General features: G+C 33.8%; 1 protein-coding gene across 2 annotated transcripts in view; it reads left to right on the top strand.

Annotated features, from left to right (window-relative positions):
- Positions 1-7,152: 7,152 nt before the first annotated feature.
- The window catches only part of LOC111505739 (venom carboxylesterase-6), a 38,306-nt gene continuing 27,149 nt past the window's right edge, over positions 7,153-18,309 (top strand). The window contains exons 1-5 of one of the 2 annotated variants that reach the window (XM_023160597.2): positions 7,153-7,314; positions 7,364-7,504; positions 10,025-10,156; positions 12,611-12,764; positions 16,330-16,515. In XM_023160597.2, coding sequence (XP_023016365.2) covers positions 7,261-7,314; positions 7,364-7,504; positions 10,025-10,156; positions 12,611-12,764; positions 16,330-16,515 — 667 coding nt within the window. In that variant the 5' untranslated portion in view covers positions 7,153-7,260. The remainder of the gene's footprint in view (positions 7,315-7,363; positions 7,505-10,024; positions 10,157-12,610; positions 12,765-16,329; positions 16,516-18,309) is intronic. The other variant, XM_074185184.1, reaches the window with a different exon arrangement.

Here is an 18,309-nt window from a genome sequence, read left to right as displayed (position 1 = left end):
GCTACAGAAAATTCATGAGTTCATGAAGAAATTGTGTTCGAATATTCAGTCATTTGCACTGTTTTAAATGTAGAATGATGGAAAATATGAAAATATGCTATTTATAAAAGAAATAATACGGCTCTTTCAGATGTGAACTACATCCGATTAAAATTTTATGAGTTTACTCTGGAACACTCGTTGATTAAACATTTATTGTACAATTGTATGAAGAAAGCAGTTGAGATTGGGTCATAGCACAGGCATTTCATGCCTACATGCCCTTGTCTCTTACTGGTATTCTTCGCCAATAATAATTTATAATAGTTGATAAATGTACACTACACTTATTGGAATGAACTGTATTAGAATTTAGAGATGTTTCCCATAACTAGAATTTTTTCTCAATGATTCGCTGGAGAATAAAGTAATTCAACAATAACTTCATAACAGTTATACCGATTTTCAAATATTTTCAACAATTAACCTGTAAAATTGAGATTCACTATAAAGGGTTTCACAAAAACTGCGACACGTGTTTCGCTATGCAATAGTTTTCTCAAGCGTTCATATCAACGCGTATTACTTGAGAAGACTATTGTCTAGCGAAACACGTGTCGCGGTTTTTGTGAAACCCTTCCATGGTGAAACTCATGCAATAAACCAATGGTATGTATCAATGAGTTTGAATATAGATTTTTATCAAGTATCGGCCAGTTCTATTCAATTATTGTAAAATTAAAGTTTGGAAAGAAGCCTCTTTGATAATAAATAATATTAGGTTATTTCGAAAGTTTTGTCCGTTTTAATGTCTTGTATTATTGTAGCTTCATGTTTCAATAAATAGTTACTTTACTTCGTCGCGGTATATACTGATCGATAGAGAATTTTGTACAGTGTAGTTGAGTGATTTTCAGCCGAAGCAGACTGAAAAATCAACCATAAATTTGGCAATGATAGTGTAAATGAACGCACTATTCGACTTCGGTTTGCGAAATTTCGTTCAGGCGATTTCAGCCTCGAAGATGAGCCCCTAGATGACGATTTTAGGACCCTAGTGGAGACTGACCCACCATAAAAAATGGTGAGTGGGATGGCGGAAAAAGTTAGCCTCAGCTCGCATGCTGTTTTTGATAGTTCAAAACGAATTTTAGAAGTCAGAAAGCTCGAAAAGTGGATACCATACGATTTGAATGGTTGACAGGAATTGTCACGTTGTGAGGTCTATTTTTCTTTGCTCTTATGCAACCAACCGATCCTTTTTTAGTGGGTTTGGTTGCGATCATCTTCAAAAGGAAGATTAATCTTCCTCTTAAAGATGATCACTTGGTGACTGAAACACGTGTCGAAGTGTTGAAAATAACGGTTTGGTGTTGGTATGAAACTACAGTAATATTCATTACTACACCAAAGGTTCCAAACAGTGCATCACAAGTTCATTTTTCATGGTTAATGAGTTCAGGGCCTGTTAAATGGTAAAAAGTTCATTAGTATGAAATAATTGTGGACGTCTTATTGTAACTTCACCTTTTCGAGATGTGGAACCTTAATTTCCGAATATTCGTGAACTTGACTTAAAACGATTTCACTTCCTAGAAAATCTTTCATTGAAAACCTCTTCTCTGTATCAAGATTATATTGAGTTTTTGAAAGAGTACCTTGATTCACAGCATATGATAAAAATCGAGGATGAAAACTTATACGAAATGGATAATGAAATATTTCATATTTCTTATTAATATTTATTGAAGTCTGACTGTATTTCAACCAAATTACGTGTAGTAAGGATACTTCTCTCAAAGAAACTCTCTGACCTAGACCCAAGCCTCAGAGTTTTGTTTTTTTGCATGATATAGCGCTCACTTCAGATTCACCAAGAATGTTAAGACAAATTTTGATTGCACCTTATCATCAAGAGTACCAAAGAACAGTTCGGCGTTTCAATCATACCAGTTCAGTAAGTTGATTTGAATTATTGCCTGTGTGATATGGTTCAACATCAGCCCCTCATCTTGCTCTCAGAGTAAAAATTTGCTGGGGAAGAACAGGATTAATTTTCTGAAACTTCCGAACTTCTAAGTGAGGAGAAAAAATTGTTGTTGATACCAAAATAGGCTCTTTAACAATAGAAGAGGCTGATCAGTTCCAGGTTGAGTTGAAAAGAAGTGGATTCGAGACTCATAAATAGGCGAGGCATTCTCCAGATATTCTTTCCAATTCATGTGTCACTTCTGTTGCTTTGTGTTTGGATTCTAACAGCATCACATAAGTTTTAGGGCTCAGATGGAAACCTGCATCAGATAATTTTTATTGAGGTTGAACCTCAGAACAGAGTATGTACTGAAAGACAGATATTGTCTGGAGTGGAACGCGTATTTGATCCTCTAGGGATATAATCATTTAGAATATTTTTCACGAAACCTTAGGGTTTTAGGCTTAGATTGGGATGAGTCACCTCCATATGATATTGTACGACTTTGAAATCTTTATAAAAAAAAGCCATCTCTGTTGAAATAAATTCAAATTCCAGAAAATATACCTGTTATGAACTCTACAATTTGTGAATTGTACGGATTTTGGGATGCCAGTTCAAAAAGTTACAATGTCATTTTTCATTTCAGATTGGAAAAAGATTATTAATTTTCAACATGTTTTGTGTGCCCAAAAACTACAGAATGCTCTATGAGAACCATTTGTTTGGCATTATGTGGCGCTATCAGGAGAACTAATGATTCATTTTTGAGAAATCTTCAAGGAAATAAAATTAACTTTGATAACATTCTTTCTTGGTCTGATACTTTATCGCGGATTCACATTGATTCAACCACTTGTTTTTTTGTGAGTTTGGTATTCATTTATGAAACTGTTATTTTGAATCATCGAGTTTGAGCAAATAATCATCGATTGTAAGGATATTTCCGTTCCTTGGAGCCCCCGAATCTGCAGAAGATATCAAGATCGGTAAGTCTGAAGAAATGTATTTCATTCTCACGAATCAAGTTCACGATTCAAATATACAGTCCATTGTTCCCTCAATGAAATCTATTGAAGTAGTTGCAAATACGGTAATATAGTTTCATTAGTTTATATTGTATCATTTGGTATTGCAGACTCAACCAAGGGAAATAACATTGTTGTATACTTCTCTTTCGTTGCTCCCAATATTCCTTATGTTCTGAAAATTGTGTTTCAAATCTATCGTGAAGATCAAAAAGTGACACATTTCTATCATCTATAGCTTGTTAGAGAACCAAATCTGATAATTTCCTCATAGTCAAATCAACAAGTTCAAAAACATGAAAAATAGAGATAAAGGTCCTAACAATATGAGCGATAGCTCATTTGATTTGGAATCACCTGTAGAAAAATGTTTTTGATGGATTTTGGTGCAGGTGAAAAATTGCAATTGTTATTAACAATATAAGATTTAAAAAAATGGTATTTAGTTTTTCGTTAATAACTCAAAAAATATCAATATATAACAATTTTGAAAAAAGCTCGTTAACGAGGAGAAAATTTCCGATGAAAAAGTCACGACTCCCAAACTCTATCTCCATTATGTATAATAGGGTTCAGCGCGGCTGTTACGGCATGCGTGCGCTGCCGCTAAAGAGAGTTTATCAAAAGAAATAATTTGATTTTTTCATAACATAAAATGTCATTTTGAAAAATTTAAAAAAATCTAGTATCTTCTTAACACTTGAATGAATCGAGTCCCGTAGAAAAAAAAGTTGTATCACCATTTTTCAAAAAGTTATATTACCGTATTAGAAAGTATTCTAATAAATAAAAAAAAATATGGCTTTTTCTTATATATAGTTGTTTTTATAATTTTTTTCTGCTTCAGAAAAAAAATATATTTGTTTATGACAAATTGTTAAACTAATTAACAATTGAATAATGAATGAATGAATGAAATTATTTAAACAATCGAAATATGAAAAAATCGATTTTGAACAATTAAAAGTTGAAATTGAGGATACATTTTCTTTGAATCATATTTATCTCTAGACAACAAAATAGCAAAGAAGAATTTTTCAAAAATATTGAATTTTTCTATTTGTTTAAAACAATTTAATAAACAAATTACGTAAAAAATTCTCATCCTATGTTAATAACAGACATAGCTAAATATCAATTGGAAAAAAAATTCATCAACAATTTTTAGATATTTCATTTCGCAATAGTTATAAAAAATCATAATTAACAAATTAATAAATTTTTATGAACTTTCATCGCAGGATCGTATGAAGTATATATATCAAAAGGGCTACACGAAGTTGAGAATTTATAGGTCAAATATTTATACCTTTTATCTCATTATTTACGCCAACGGAGATTGGGAAAAAATTTGTTAGTTAACAATTGAATAACTTTTTGAAAAACGGTGCTAAAACTTTGTTTTCTACGGGATTCGATTCATTCAAGTATTATGAAGTGTTATAAAAAAATTATTTCTTCTGATAAACTCTCTTTAGCGGCAGGGCGCGCATGCCGTAACAGCCGCGCGGAACCCTATTTTCAACGTCAAATTAAAATTATAAATAATAGAGATAGAGTTTCGAGAGTCGAGACTTTTTTGTTGAAAATGTCCTTCTTCTTAACGAGCTTTTGTCAAAATTGCCCAACTATTGATATTTTTTGAGTTATTAAAGATAAACTGAATATTTTTTTAGTCTTATTTTGTTAATAACAATTGCGATTTTCTACCTGCACCAAAATCCTTCGAAACCGTTCTTCTAGAGGTGATTCCGAATCGAATGAGCTATCGTTCATTCGATCGGATCTCTATCTCTATTTTTCATGTTTTTGAACTTGTTGATTAGACTATCATAGGAATTCATTGTTCGCGAATTTGGTCTTCAACTGGTCAATGGCTGAGGCATAATTGGCTCGAAAACTGAGGAAAAAAAATTTCTATGTTTTTATATCACTTGTATTTGTTACCAACGTTACTGCAGTTTGTCCTACAAAAACATTTTTAAACTTATAGGACAGAACTGCTGTAACAGTTAGTTACAAATACAAGTGGCATAAAAAGATATGAAGTTTTTTTCTCTTTTTTTTATGATCTCCTACCATGTAGTAACGGCTACATCTATCAATTCATTGCATAATTGGCTCTTGATGAAGGAAAACTTTCCAGTAGTTCTCTAGCTGCTGAATACACTTCTGTTGACTGCGAGTGTTGAGACCTTCTTGAATAAACCTCACCTTTTATCTTTGTCTTATGAGTTCTTCTTGTTGGAATTTGACTCTGGTGTATTTCTTATCTAGTTTTCCGATCATCCTTGTCTTCGAATTGTCTTTTAAAAAATGGAACTTCTTGGGTTGATTCTTCTACAATAAACTTTTTCTCGATTTCTGAAGATGTCTTCATGGAGTGTTTCCGGGTTCTGCCGTGGTCTTTGGTTACAATCTCCAAATGTTTCAACTGCGGCAGTCATCTTCAGTGGCGTGCACGAAATACTCTTCTTGACATGTCAACAGAAACTGAAGCTCTCATTTCTACCGTGTCATGTGTAGTGTTGATTTTTCGCGCGTACTTTACTGGTGTTTCTCTTCTCCCTTGGTCATAATTCGCACTACGTGTTCAAGGGAGAAGAATAAAAATAGCAGTGAAGATCAATCCCAAGGCACTGTCTCTCTGCCATACATAGAAGGTGTCACCAACCGAATCGAGAAAATTCTAAAGAAGAAGAAAATTGACATTGTTTTCAAACCAACGAAGGAAATATTGGAGTATCTGAGATCAGCAAAAGACAGCAGAGATCCACTCAAATCAGCGGGAGTTTACAGGATTCCATTTAACTGTGGTAAATTTTATATCGGTTAGACGAAAAGAAGCATTAGTACCTGCCTAGTCGAACACAAGCGGAGTTGCCGATTGGGACAGATCGAGAAGTCTCCAGTCGCTGAACATGCACGATGGGGAGCACGAGATTCTGTTCGAAAATGCCGATATGCTAGCAACGTCGAATGATTATTCAAAAAGAATGTATTTTGAAGCGATAGAAATACACAAATACCAATAGAACTTCCACAGAAAGAAAGAGAGGACATAACTACCGAAGATCTGGCACACAGCATTGAAAAGCGCCAGAACGAAGCCAAGTCAACCAAATCGCGCGGGAAGTATGCGCGAACTCGCCATTACAGAAAGTGCGCGAAAAATCAACACTATAAATGACACGATAGAAATGAGAGCTTCAGTTTTAGTTGACACGTCAAGAAGAGTACTTCCACCACATCACTGAAGATGACTGCCGCAGTTGAAGTCGAAACGTTTGGAAATTATAACCAAAGAAGACCACGGCAAAACCCAGAAACCATCCAAAACATTGACGACAGCCATGAAAGCCTACATTCTTATATTATTCTTCATGAAGTGTTCTCGAAGTATTTCTCTTTCTTTGATAAAACTTTCTATTGTCACGGTCGCCAAAATATTGTTTTGGAATAACTTTGAAGGTTTTGTATTCTATTGTCACTTTGAAGAAACTTAATGAATAATTCGACTTTTTGTAGAATATTTTTTATCATCATCAAGACATATCTAACGTAAAATACATAACAACATCGAATAAAGGTAGAACATGAAAAATTTTGATGAAATTGCTCATTCTGAACGCAACAGAAACTATCACATGATGATGACATCAATGAGAACTTATATCTAGGTTCACCTGGTATTTTAGATCCGATATTATGCTTTGTAATTCATGATATTTAAATCGTCTTGATTTTGATCGCGGACATAGACTGTTATTTACGTTTGAGACAATTTCTCTGCAGGATTTAAATGAACATGTCAATACTCATGTAGTAATTCCCTTATATGCAATATCTCTGCACTTGGCATGTGATTGGTACACCGACTATCATCACAGCCAGCATTTTATATTGTTAACAAATAAGATTACAAGAACACCAGTACGTTTTCAACCCTCCTAATCAAACGTAATTTACTTGAAATATCGAAGGTTTCATTCATAACAAATAGGAGTCAGTCGAACATTCGACAAATATAATGAGGCAAAAATTTTATAACTGATATCAAAGGGTAGCCCTGTATAATTTCTGAGATAACTTGAGTGGATACAGTGAGTACTTTGTTTACTTCGTGAGGTGAAATTTGATAAAATTATGGTAAATCAAAAAATATATTTCATGATAAAATTTACAATTATCAATACGTTCAAGTGATGAATATTGTCAAGTCGTGCCAATCGAGAGTAGACACGTAATTTCAACATTATATTGGCTATAAATTCAAGAAGAATGTTGTACAATATTTTCATTATATTTTTCATAATTAACATCGAGCATAACGCGGTGAGTATTCAAAATATTTGACAGAAGAAAATTGCAACAACTTTTTCAGAATGCTGCTGAAGATATTTTAGTACAACTTCCTATTGGACAGATTAGAGGTGGTACCAGAAAAACAATCACTGGGACAAATTTATATTATTTCCAAGGAGTACCTTTCGCCGAACCACCAATAAACGAACTCCGATTTCAGGTGAGGCAAAAATGATTTTTTCAATTCTAATTTTTTTTACTGTATGCTTCAAATCATTTTGAAATACATTCAGCTCTCTATTCTATGATAAAAAGAATATTTCATGAGAACAATTAATGCTAAATATGCAATATATTGTCAAATATTCATCTTCAATGTTGAATAAATTGAATTTTTCGCATACAATATGATCATAATAAGGGAAGCTAGTATGGGAAAATTGATAGAAAACCTTATGAGATCAAAAAGTTTCCAGTTTTAGAGCTCATTTCAATATTGTTTGCGTGATTTTCACCAAGGAGGCAGGCCATATTATACCGAGTGATTATTTTTTCCAGTACGTATTCAAAATTGAAATTGGTGGTGGTTTCTCGAAGACAAAACTTTGGATTATCAATCTGTAAATGGTATCTTTTGAAGTTTGAGTAGTGGCAATGAGAAAGTGTTTTCAGTATTCCAATTTCTCTCAAATAACGTCAAAAAATGGAAGAAAACGCAATTGATGGTTTTCGGTTTCCTTCGAAACCAATTAGATTTCTTGAATTCAAAACATTATTTAAATTATTTTAAGAATGGGCAAATTTTCCCTGATTCAACCGATGTTGTATCTCTCACGATTTCCGATTTTTCCATGCTGGCTCTTCATCTTGGACACAAACTATTATGATCTAGTGCGCCGATTACGTTATTTTGCCCATCATGATCTTCTAGAACAGCTATTTCTGAGAATTCGATACAGTGTTCAATCTTCCTCTTTGGAAGATAGAATATAGTTTAATTAGTTTTGAACTGAAATAAAATTTTAATGTGAGATTATTTAAATCGCGATTCAATTTAATTATCTCTGACTATATTATACTTCAAATAGTGATGAAGGCATACTTTTTAGTATCTATCTAAATCAACTCCTTGCTATAAATGCTGTCGGTATTATAATATCGTTCGCTGATGATACAGTTGTCATCTATAAGGAGAAAAATTGGATGGACGTCAAAGATGTATTAGAAAGGAATTTGAAACAGATAATGAATTGGTTCAATAGACTCTATGTTGAGATAGGATATACACATCGATAAGCTGAAAAATAAACTTTAGGGACTAATCTTCAAGTTTTATGAATTTTGTATCAATATTTCAGTTAAACAGCTCAGAATGCCCTATTATGCATTTGTAGAATCTCTTGTGCAATATGGAATAAATGAGTGGGGTGAAACAAACAAAACAATTGTCTGAACTCTTGAAAATGTACAAAAACAAATCCTGAAAATAATGAACCTTCTCGTTCTTCTTCTGATGCATTATACCACGAGTTACAAAATCTTGACTTCAAGTAATTATTCTCTAAATCGAGCACACTTTTCACTCTTCAACGAAAACAATACATGAGACTGAATTATCCTTGCAGGGATGATTCAGTTTCATATCAGCTGCTCCTCTTATACCTAGGGCAAATAAAGCAGTGGGCCAGATCCACTCAGAACCACTCACGGGAAAAATCTTTGAAAAGGGAACTCAAAAATGGCTACTTTCAGAAAATAGACAGATTTTCCATGAACCAATTGTTAGTCCAAACTGAATGTTCAATTGAACACATAACACCATGAATATATCTCATCTATTATGAGCTCGTGAGAAAGAAAAAAATCTGAAATGATGAAATCTCCATTTTTGAACATTTTAACACTGAACATTCTCAATTCCGACATATTATCAAGAAAAATACACAAATATATGAAGGTGAAAATGTTCATCAAAGAAAAATATAGTCGTTCATGTCAATGTTGAAAATATCATGTGAAGAATTTGATGATGATGTAACTGATTCTCATTGCTTTGAAATAACTGTTTTCTACTATGGCCAATATGACACAGGCATTTTCTGCTGAATGAAACTTCAACTATTGACACATTCTTGATAGCGGGGATCATCCAAAAGGATTAATATAGCCACATATGCAAATGTAGTATCTGAAAGTTTTTATTCTTGATAAATTTGAAAGTAGTAAATCAACATTGAAATTTCTAGCATTGAAATATAATATAACATATTCGATAGGTTGAATTGAAACTGGTGTTATTGACATATCATTTTATCAAAAACCTCACGACTTCAACAAGGTATAATAACTTGAACATTGCAATCGAATAATATAATAATCGTTTTTCAGACGTATGGAATAATCAACCGAATCTATAAGCGAACGATAATCAAAATATCTCGTTATTTTTCCACCACACGTTGTTTGATAACATCTTCGAGAATTTACACTTTATGAATATTTAGTTTTTTGAGAATAGGATATAGAAAGAGAAAATCGAAAAACAAATACATAAATACTCAAAAATATTTCCAAAGAATACTCTGTTTCATTATAGACAAGAATTGAACTTTCTGGTATAACCTCAAAAAAATCAGATTGTTTTATGGTCTGAAATTTGAACATCGACTTCAATTTGAATAACAATAATATTTGTTTGCTTCGTGGAATTAAAAGAGTTATATTTACTTTATATTTCCAGGCACCTAGGCCAAAATTACCATGGGAAGGAATCTGGGATGCAACACAAGAGAGGAGTTATTGCTATCAGATGACATCAGCCACACCTGATGGTAACGAAGATTGTTTATTCATCAATATATTCACTCCACAGGTAAATCTGAATGATATTATTCGATTTCATATTCAATTTTCGAAATAATTCAAAAATGCTCAATGTTGTATAACTGCAGGTTTATCTCCAATCAAATTTGAATTATAAATAGTAATCACAAGTGATTACTATTTATAGTGATCATTCAACTAAACTATCGGCCGATAAAAAGTCTGTAATGTGCGCTTGCCCTAATGAAACATTACTTTTCCATTGCCCACAGTGCAGAATCTAAGTGAAGGGAAAATCCGATTATATCTCACGTTCTTTCAGCAAACAGCCAGTACGAATGATACTGTTGGTTGATTCTGCTATACATGAAATTCGTAATTAAAAAATCAAGGATAGCATCCAACGAATTGAACCAATTTTCATTCATGTAGAATATCCCGCGGTCATTCGTTTCAATGGAAACCTAATGACAGTTGGATATACCTAATTTGATAGAAAAAGACAAGACCACATAAACTCATCGGTTTTGTTGAAAAATTGAATTCATTTGGCCAACTTTGTATAGGTGAGAGCCTTAATAAATCCTCGCGAGTTGCAATTAAGGGACGAATAATTTCACTTTGGATCTACTCGCCTTTCTACTACTCCGTATATTGTCGTGCAGAATTGTTTTAGAAGTTGTACTATGCATTGGAAAATACCAAAATACTTCAATTGATTTTGTTCAAATATCGTCAAATACGAGTAGGTATATTAGAGAAATCAACATCAAACATTTCCCAATTAGGTGATTCGATGGTGGATGAATAACAATCCTGGGAGACTAGTGACCGTGTTCCAAATTTCGAAAACTTTTACAGAAGCCTATCTAAAAGCCGCAGTTCCACTGAATATTATGAATGGATTCAACAAAACAGGAATATATCCGTTCAACCCTGACATTTTCACTAATGTGGACTTCATTGCAGCTGAAACGACTGAAATGGATGTTGACAATGACACGGTAGAACCTCCCAGTCCGATCCTTGAGACGTCCAATCCTCCATATGCAGAAACTGTGCAAATGGATGTCCAAGAATCCCTTCATTTAACACATCAGCTGTCTCCACTTCAAATTTCGACTTCAATGGTGACTCAAACATCTCCACAAGCTCCACAGTCATCGCGACAAGCACCGCCTTTCCAAAAAAATATATCTCAACGTCTGAACTTTCCGGAAGATTAACCTCCAGCTTTGGCTGCTGGTCATCCATCCACATCTTTTGGTGTTATTACACCCCTAGAAGTACGACCAACACCAAAGATAGTTGGAAAAAGAGAGAGTGCAAGACGAATGAGAGTAGACACATCAGTATTGAGTAGCACACCCTACAAAAAATACCTTGAAGAGGAAGCCAAAAAGAAAACAGATATAGAAGAAAAAAAGCCTTCAAGGAAGCAAATAAAATAAACACTACGGTGACCAACAAATAGAACGATAAAGGAAAAGGAGGCGGGAAAGGAAAAGAAAAAGAAAAGGAAAAAGGCAAAAAAAGCAAAACAGATCAGATTCTTCTGAAGAGAAGAGTGATACCAAATGCTTCTTCTGTACTGGAAGCTATCCCAAAGACAGTAAAGGGGAAGGGTGGATTAGGTGCGTTGTGTGTCTTAAATGGGGACATGAGTCTTGTGCGGGAGTAGATAGTGACGATGAAGGCGACTTCACTTGCGATATTTGCCTCTCTAGTAATCAATTTGAAAGTGTGAAAAAAAATTAAGGCTATAGGCCTTTTTTCATTTCTTTCCTGATAAGAACATTACTATTTTTTGAACGAAGAGTTGATTGTTCTGTTGCATTTAGACATTGATAAGAACCTTTGATAGGAATGAGTATTATTTTTGTTTTTTTTTATTTAGAAGAAGAGTTCATTTGATTACCAATTGCTTGACTAGGTATGTTGTTTATTTTGCAAACCTTCCAAATGTTTGTTGCAATTTTTTATTGTTTAGTTATGTTGATTGAGTAGTAGATAATTACAAAAAAAAGATCTCTAATGACACTGGAAGACTGCAAAAGTTTTGTGTAACTTACTTAGATTGTTATGAACAATACACGATTAAAATAAACAGCTGAGTTTTTTGTTTCATTAATGTTTATTAACTTTTGGCATAAAATGATCCCTAGAATTATTTTACCCCACCTCAGGGATCATTTTATACATAGATGTGTATAAAATTATCCTTTACTGAACTTTAACAAAAACTTCAAATACAAGAAAACTACATACATATAGTAAAGAATAAGTATGCAGTTACAAAGTTAAGTAAATTCACTACCTCCAACAATAGAATTCTTGCGATTTTGCCTTCAACTTTAGCCACAGTTACGTTTTTCCCTTGAGGGGATCCATTATACCTCACCTTCTCCTATCCTCCATAATGGTTATAATTAATTTTGTAGTAACACACATGATGAAATCAAATGCATTTTGGGAATTTTTATCGCATTTTCAAAACTTTCAGAAGCCTTCTTTGAACGGCAGCCTTCCGGTAATGTTCTTTATTTACGGAGGTGGATTTATTGAAGGAGCATCTGTAGAGATCAATTATGGACCAGATCATTTCATGGATTACGGTGTCATCATCGTGACATTCAACTATAGAGTTGGACCTTTTGGTGAGCTATTTTACTTCAAATCATCCGTTTAACTGGAAAAATTTGTCGATATTGAATTGAAAAAAAGCTATTTCTTCGTTCATCATTTCGAGTAAGCATGTCACCAGTACACCAAACAGTTATAGTGAAAAAAATGACTAGGTCATCGAACTGTAATCAGAACGGTAATCAGAAAGTCAGGTACAACTTGAATTTACTGGGATCCTATTCTGATCACTGCCTACAAATTATTTCGTGAAATCTGATATTGAATACATCATGAATACACTAAAAATGAAATGTAGATGAATGAGCAGGAACGAGTGGTACAAACTACGAAGGATAAACAGGAGAGAGAAGAGACTGAGAGGCTCAAGTACTTTGCAAAGTTGCAATTTGAGTCAAATGTTATTAAGTCACTCTTCCCAAACAGTTGTCATAAGATATAGGAGCTCTAACATGTTTATGAAATCAGGTCGAAATCTAACCACAATCTTTGATTTCCATTCTCTTCGTACATTAATCAAAACTTGAATTATAGCTGTTTTGCGTTTCGAACATATCATAAACGATATGTGTTCAGTTTCAAATTATTTCATAGAAATCTGGAATACATAGCGAGAACAGAAGCGGTTCAAGTATAGATCCTTGATGCACTCCAAAATCAATTGGTGAAACATTTGAACATCCAAAGAATGAAATCTTTCCACAGGAAAGTGTATGGTTCATTACATCAAATTAGTATAATCAGAAACCACCATCAGAGTCAACTCGTGTTTATTAATTGCATCATATAAATATCGTGTTATGTTAAAAAAAGCATTTGCAGTGCTGTGTGATGATGTAGTGCTGAAGAGTAGTGACAATGCTATTACTATACACAAATCATTTTCGAGATCTGCAAGAATCAACTCGAATACTTTGGAAAAACAGGCCTCGGGTGTGACAACTCTGATGCGATGTCACATTTCGTTATTGGTTAAAATATCGCCTCTTACCACAAAGTGGGAAAGGTGTTTGTTTCAATTGTCGTATTGAAAATATTTGAGATGAGATAGATAAGGTAGAATCACATGCCTTAACGTAATTAGATATACAGGGGTGCGCAAAAGTCCGGAATAAAATTAATATCTTTTCAACCAGTATTTTAGGAGAAAACGCTGAAACACGTCAGTTGATTTCACGATGTACGCATTTTTTGGCAATAAAATAAATTTTTTTTCAACCCCTTAGCTGCAACCCTCCCCAACTTTTTTTTCAAATGCAAAGATATGTCGTGTATGGGTTCATTGAAAAGCTCGTAAAAAATGGATTCTGACCAAACCCTCAATTTTTTTTGTGGTTACAACGAAATGAGAAAAAACTCTTTTGAAAAGTAACAAATACCAACTTAGTGCTATCTACCTTGTCTTTCATATATTCCAAATTGAAATAATCTAATGGCGTTAAGTCTGGGAATCTTGGGGGCCACTCAATTGTATCACGTCGTCCAATCCAGCGTCCTGCAAATATGTCATCGAGATATTCTCTGACATCAATACCAAAATGTGGGGGAGCGCCGTCCTGTTGGAACCAAAGTGTTTTAGTAAGGATATCTGGGTCTGCTTCATTGGGAAACATAACAGCTGAAGCAGGGACTAATTCAAAGCGTAAAAAGTCTAAGTAGCGTGCAGTTGTAGGGTTTCTCTCAAAAAAGTATGGCTCTAATATTATGTTGTTGATGATGCCTGCCCATACATTTACTTTCTGAGGACGCTGCGTACGAGCTTCGCATATCCAGTGTGGGTTTTCCTGACTCCAGAATCGATAGTTGTGCCTGTTAACTACACCATGTAAATAAAAAGTAGCTTCGTACGAAAAGAGTATGTTGAGTGGAAACCCATTATTCTCGTCACATCGCCTCATTCCAAGAGCTCTTGGACAAGACATACCTTATATGGGTGGTATTTTTCTGTTTTCAAAAACCTCCCAATCGTACGTCAAGACGCAGGACTGTTTTGAGCTAATGAAACCGTTCACAAATGTGGATCTTCCTGCAGAGATACGGCAATGTCCAATTTTTGATCTCCGTCTAAAACATGTGGCCGGTCACTTCTGAGTAATTCCTTGACTGTACCATGTTCTTCAAATTTGTGTACGATCTTACACACAGTACACATTAAATAAAGTACACACCACACCTCACTTTGACTCCGCATTCTATCCCCACATCCCATAAATATCAAGACTTCGATACGCTACCTCTCTGACAATACCATTTTTGTTAAGCAAATTAAAAAAGAACACTTTGAAGGTACCCAATCAATAAACTGAACATACATACAATTTTAATTTCACCCAGAAATTGGGATGGAACTAATTTTATGTGTAAGTTTTTGGTGAAAAAAATAAAATCCACAGAATGTTGATGCTACATTACGTTATCAGATTTACACATAAATCAATGAAATTTGTTGTGGTGCGTGGCCCGGTTGGTATGTTCTTAAAATTTGTAAACTTTTAGAAAGTAGGTACTGGTGATCCTTAGCAATTGTTGAGCAATGTACATCATCACCACTTATTTGCTTTTTGCAACGTTAATTCACCCGTAGATAGCACTAAGTAACTATTTCTAACTTTTTTGGTTTTAAAAGAGTTTTTTCTCATTTCGTGGTAATCGCATGAGTGAAAAAAAAATAAAGGGTATGGTCAGATTCCATTTTTTACGAGCTTTTCAATGAGCCCATACACGACATAGGTTTGCGTTCCAAAAAAAAAGTTGCAGCTAAGGTGTTGAAAAAAAATATTTCATTTTATTGCCAAAAAATGCGTACAACGTGAAACCAATGCTGAAACACGTCAGTTTCAGCGTTTTTTTCCTAAAATACTGGTTGAAAAGATATTAATTTCATTCCGGACTTTTGCGCCCCCTGTATACCATCTGATCCAGCACATTTACTTTTTATACGACTCAGATTCTGCTGTGCTCCAATAGGAGTTATTATTTACAGTGTTGAAAGTGGTTTGTTTGGAATTTGGTCGTAGAATGAAACCAAAATCAAACAATTTTCCCAATCACCAGAAATGCAATATTTTTTTCGACGCGGCTTTCACCAACCAAGTTGAGGTCTTGAATGAATGGTGAAAACTAATTTCCAACTCTGAAACTCTCTATTTATATCTAACACTTTCACTTCCCTATACACATACCTACATGATTTCGGGAAGCGTTTTTTCTCTTTTCTTCAAATTATCCCACACTTTTTGACTGTTTCACTCTCAAATCTTATTTGGATATCTTTCACAAAATTGGGATATGAGAAATGGGCAATAATATATTGTTCTCGTACGTGACAATTTGTATGTGAATCCTTATATTATTTTAAAAATGTATTGAATGTCACAGACATTCGGAATATTCGAAAGATATAATATATCATTCAAATATTCTGAATGTCTGCGAAAAAGATATATATTGTATAGCTTTTTCGCAGAACGTATGGAAGCTTATGGTCTACGATTAGGCAGTGCGATCTCAATTGTTACTTATACAACAATAATTTATTCCTTTCAAATGATTGGTACTATATTTTTTTTACCGTAACAGGTTTCTTCTCAACTGGAGATGACGTGATCCCGGGAAATAATGGACTGAAAGATCAACTCTTAGCTTTGAAATGGACAAATCAGTATATTAAATATTTTGGAGGCGATCCCAACAAAATAACAATATTTGGTCAGAGTGCTGGAGCTGCTTCCGTTACCTATCATATTCTGAGCCCTAAATCGAAAGGTAATACATTTCAATTCACATTTTCAGATCAACAAACATACTCGTATCTTATTACCTATTGAAAACACATTTTCCTTACGAGAACAAAAATGTTGTCTCTCGACGGGCGTTTCGCTAACCTATTTAGCATCATCAGGAGATGAATTATATCACCCTACCCATTTTCGGTTGTCTTGTATGAAGAAATCAAGTACCTTTATTAAGAGTCATTATTACAGTTCATTGTATGATTTTCACTATAAAGGTTTTATAAAAACAGCAACACGTGTTTTGCTATACAATAGCTTTCACGAGTTATGATAATAAATTACTTTTAAATTACAACTATTTCATACTCTAATTTTCCAACATGTCACCTACTTGTTTGCCTACTTTCTAATGAATGAATCAACCTGGAAAGGTCAGGTATAAATTCAATAACTATATGAATAAATTGAATTTCCGAAAATACCGTAATTATATTCAACTTTTGTTACCTGGAAATGAACAGATTTATTAATGGTTAACAGGTTAAGTTTCAAACCTTTCTTCTGGAAATGTAGGGGCTTGAATCCATGATTGAACTCATGTTCCATTGTGATTAAATGAGTGACATATATGAAGTTTCTCTCCATTCTGGAAACTATTTTTGTGTTCACTTTTGCGGGCTTTGAGCATTCTCCTAGATTGACCTATGTAAAACATCAGACATGACCAACATGATAATTTATACACTCCCACAGTATCGGCTATTTCTATTCAATGAATTATTTTATTTCCTTCATTGCATGTCATGGGATCATCTAGCAGAATATTGCAAGGAGTTGGTAGTAAATTCATCTATTGAATTTTCAGTAAGAGAAACAGTACTGACGGAAATTTCCAGAAATACCAGCCCGCACATTCAAGAAAAAACCGTTTGTTTTCATTTAGGGAATTCCAAAAGTTTTCAATATTGCGAAGTTCAACTAGATCTGAGTCATTCACATATACCAATAGTGTTGAAACGTATCAGAATTTATTTTTGAAAATCATCCCGGTCCCTAATAATTATACTATTATGTAGACCACTTCTTGTCGTTTTCGTAGACTTTGCCAAGGCTTTTGATACCGTGAGCCACACCATTTTAATATCTATACTGGAAAAAATTGGGATAAAAGACAATTGTCTACTGTTATTCAAAAACTACCTTGAGAATCGAACACAAAGTGTCAAAATAAATAAAACACATAGTGATTCCAAAAAAATTGAATATGGTGTGCCTCAGGATACAGTGCTGTGGCCGATACTTTTCTCAATATACATGAACAGCATATTTTCCATCCAGAACAAAGGAAGAATAATTAGTTTTGCAGATGATACTGCAATATTTCATAAGGGCAAGTCATGGCCTTCTTTGAAAGAAGATGTATAATTAAATTTCTTCCTAATGAAATCGTTTTTTAACAACAAGATTCTAACTATCAACATAAATAAAACTCATTTTTTACCATTTTCTAATTACAAAACAACAATGTCCAAATTTGATTTTCAATCTCTAGAAAACAATACACGAATAATGTCGGCAAGTGAAAGAAAATATCTTGGAATAGTTATAGATATTCATTCGAAATAGGGCCATCACATAAACTTCCTTCTGAAAAAAATTAATTAAATTTCGACAGGTGAATGATATTCTTGACCTGAAACAAAAAATTCATAGTCTTGTGAAAGATCGTATCACTTATAGACTTCTGAAAGTCACATCCATTCTTTTGAAGTAATCCAGAAACGATTTCTGAAACTGATGCTATCTAAGAGCTCGAGATATTCAA

This window comes from Leptinotarsa decemlineata, unplaced genomic scaffold (genome assembly GCF_025532065.1).
Source record: "Leptinotarsa decemlineata unplaced genomic scaffold, Ldec_3_MD MMD2_P_RNA_scaffold_2, whole genome shotgun sequence".
Lineage (NCBI taxonomy): Eukaryota > Metazoa > Arthropoda > Insecta > Coleoptera > Chrysomelidae > Leptinotarsa > Leptinotarsa decemlineata.
This window is presented reverse-complemented; position numbering and strand designations above follow the sequence as displayed.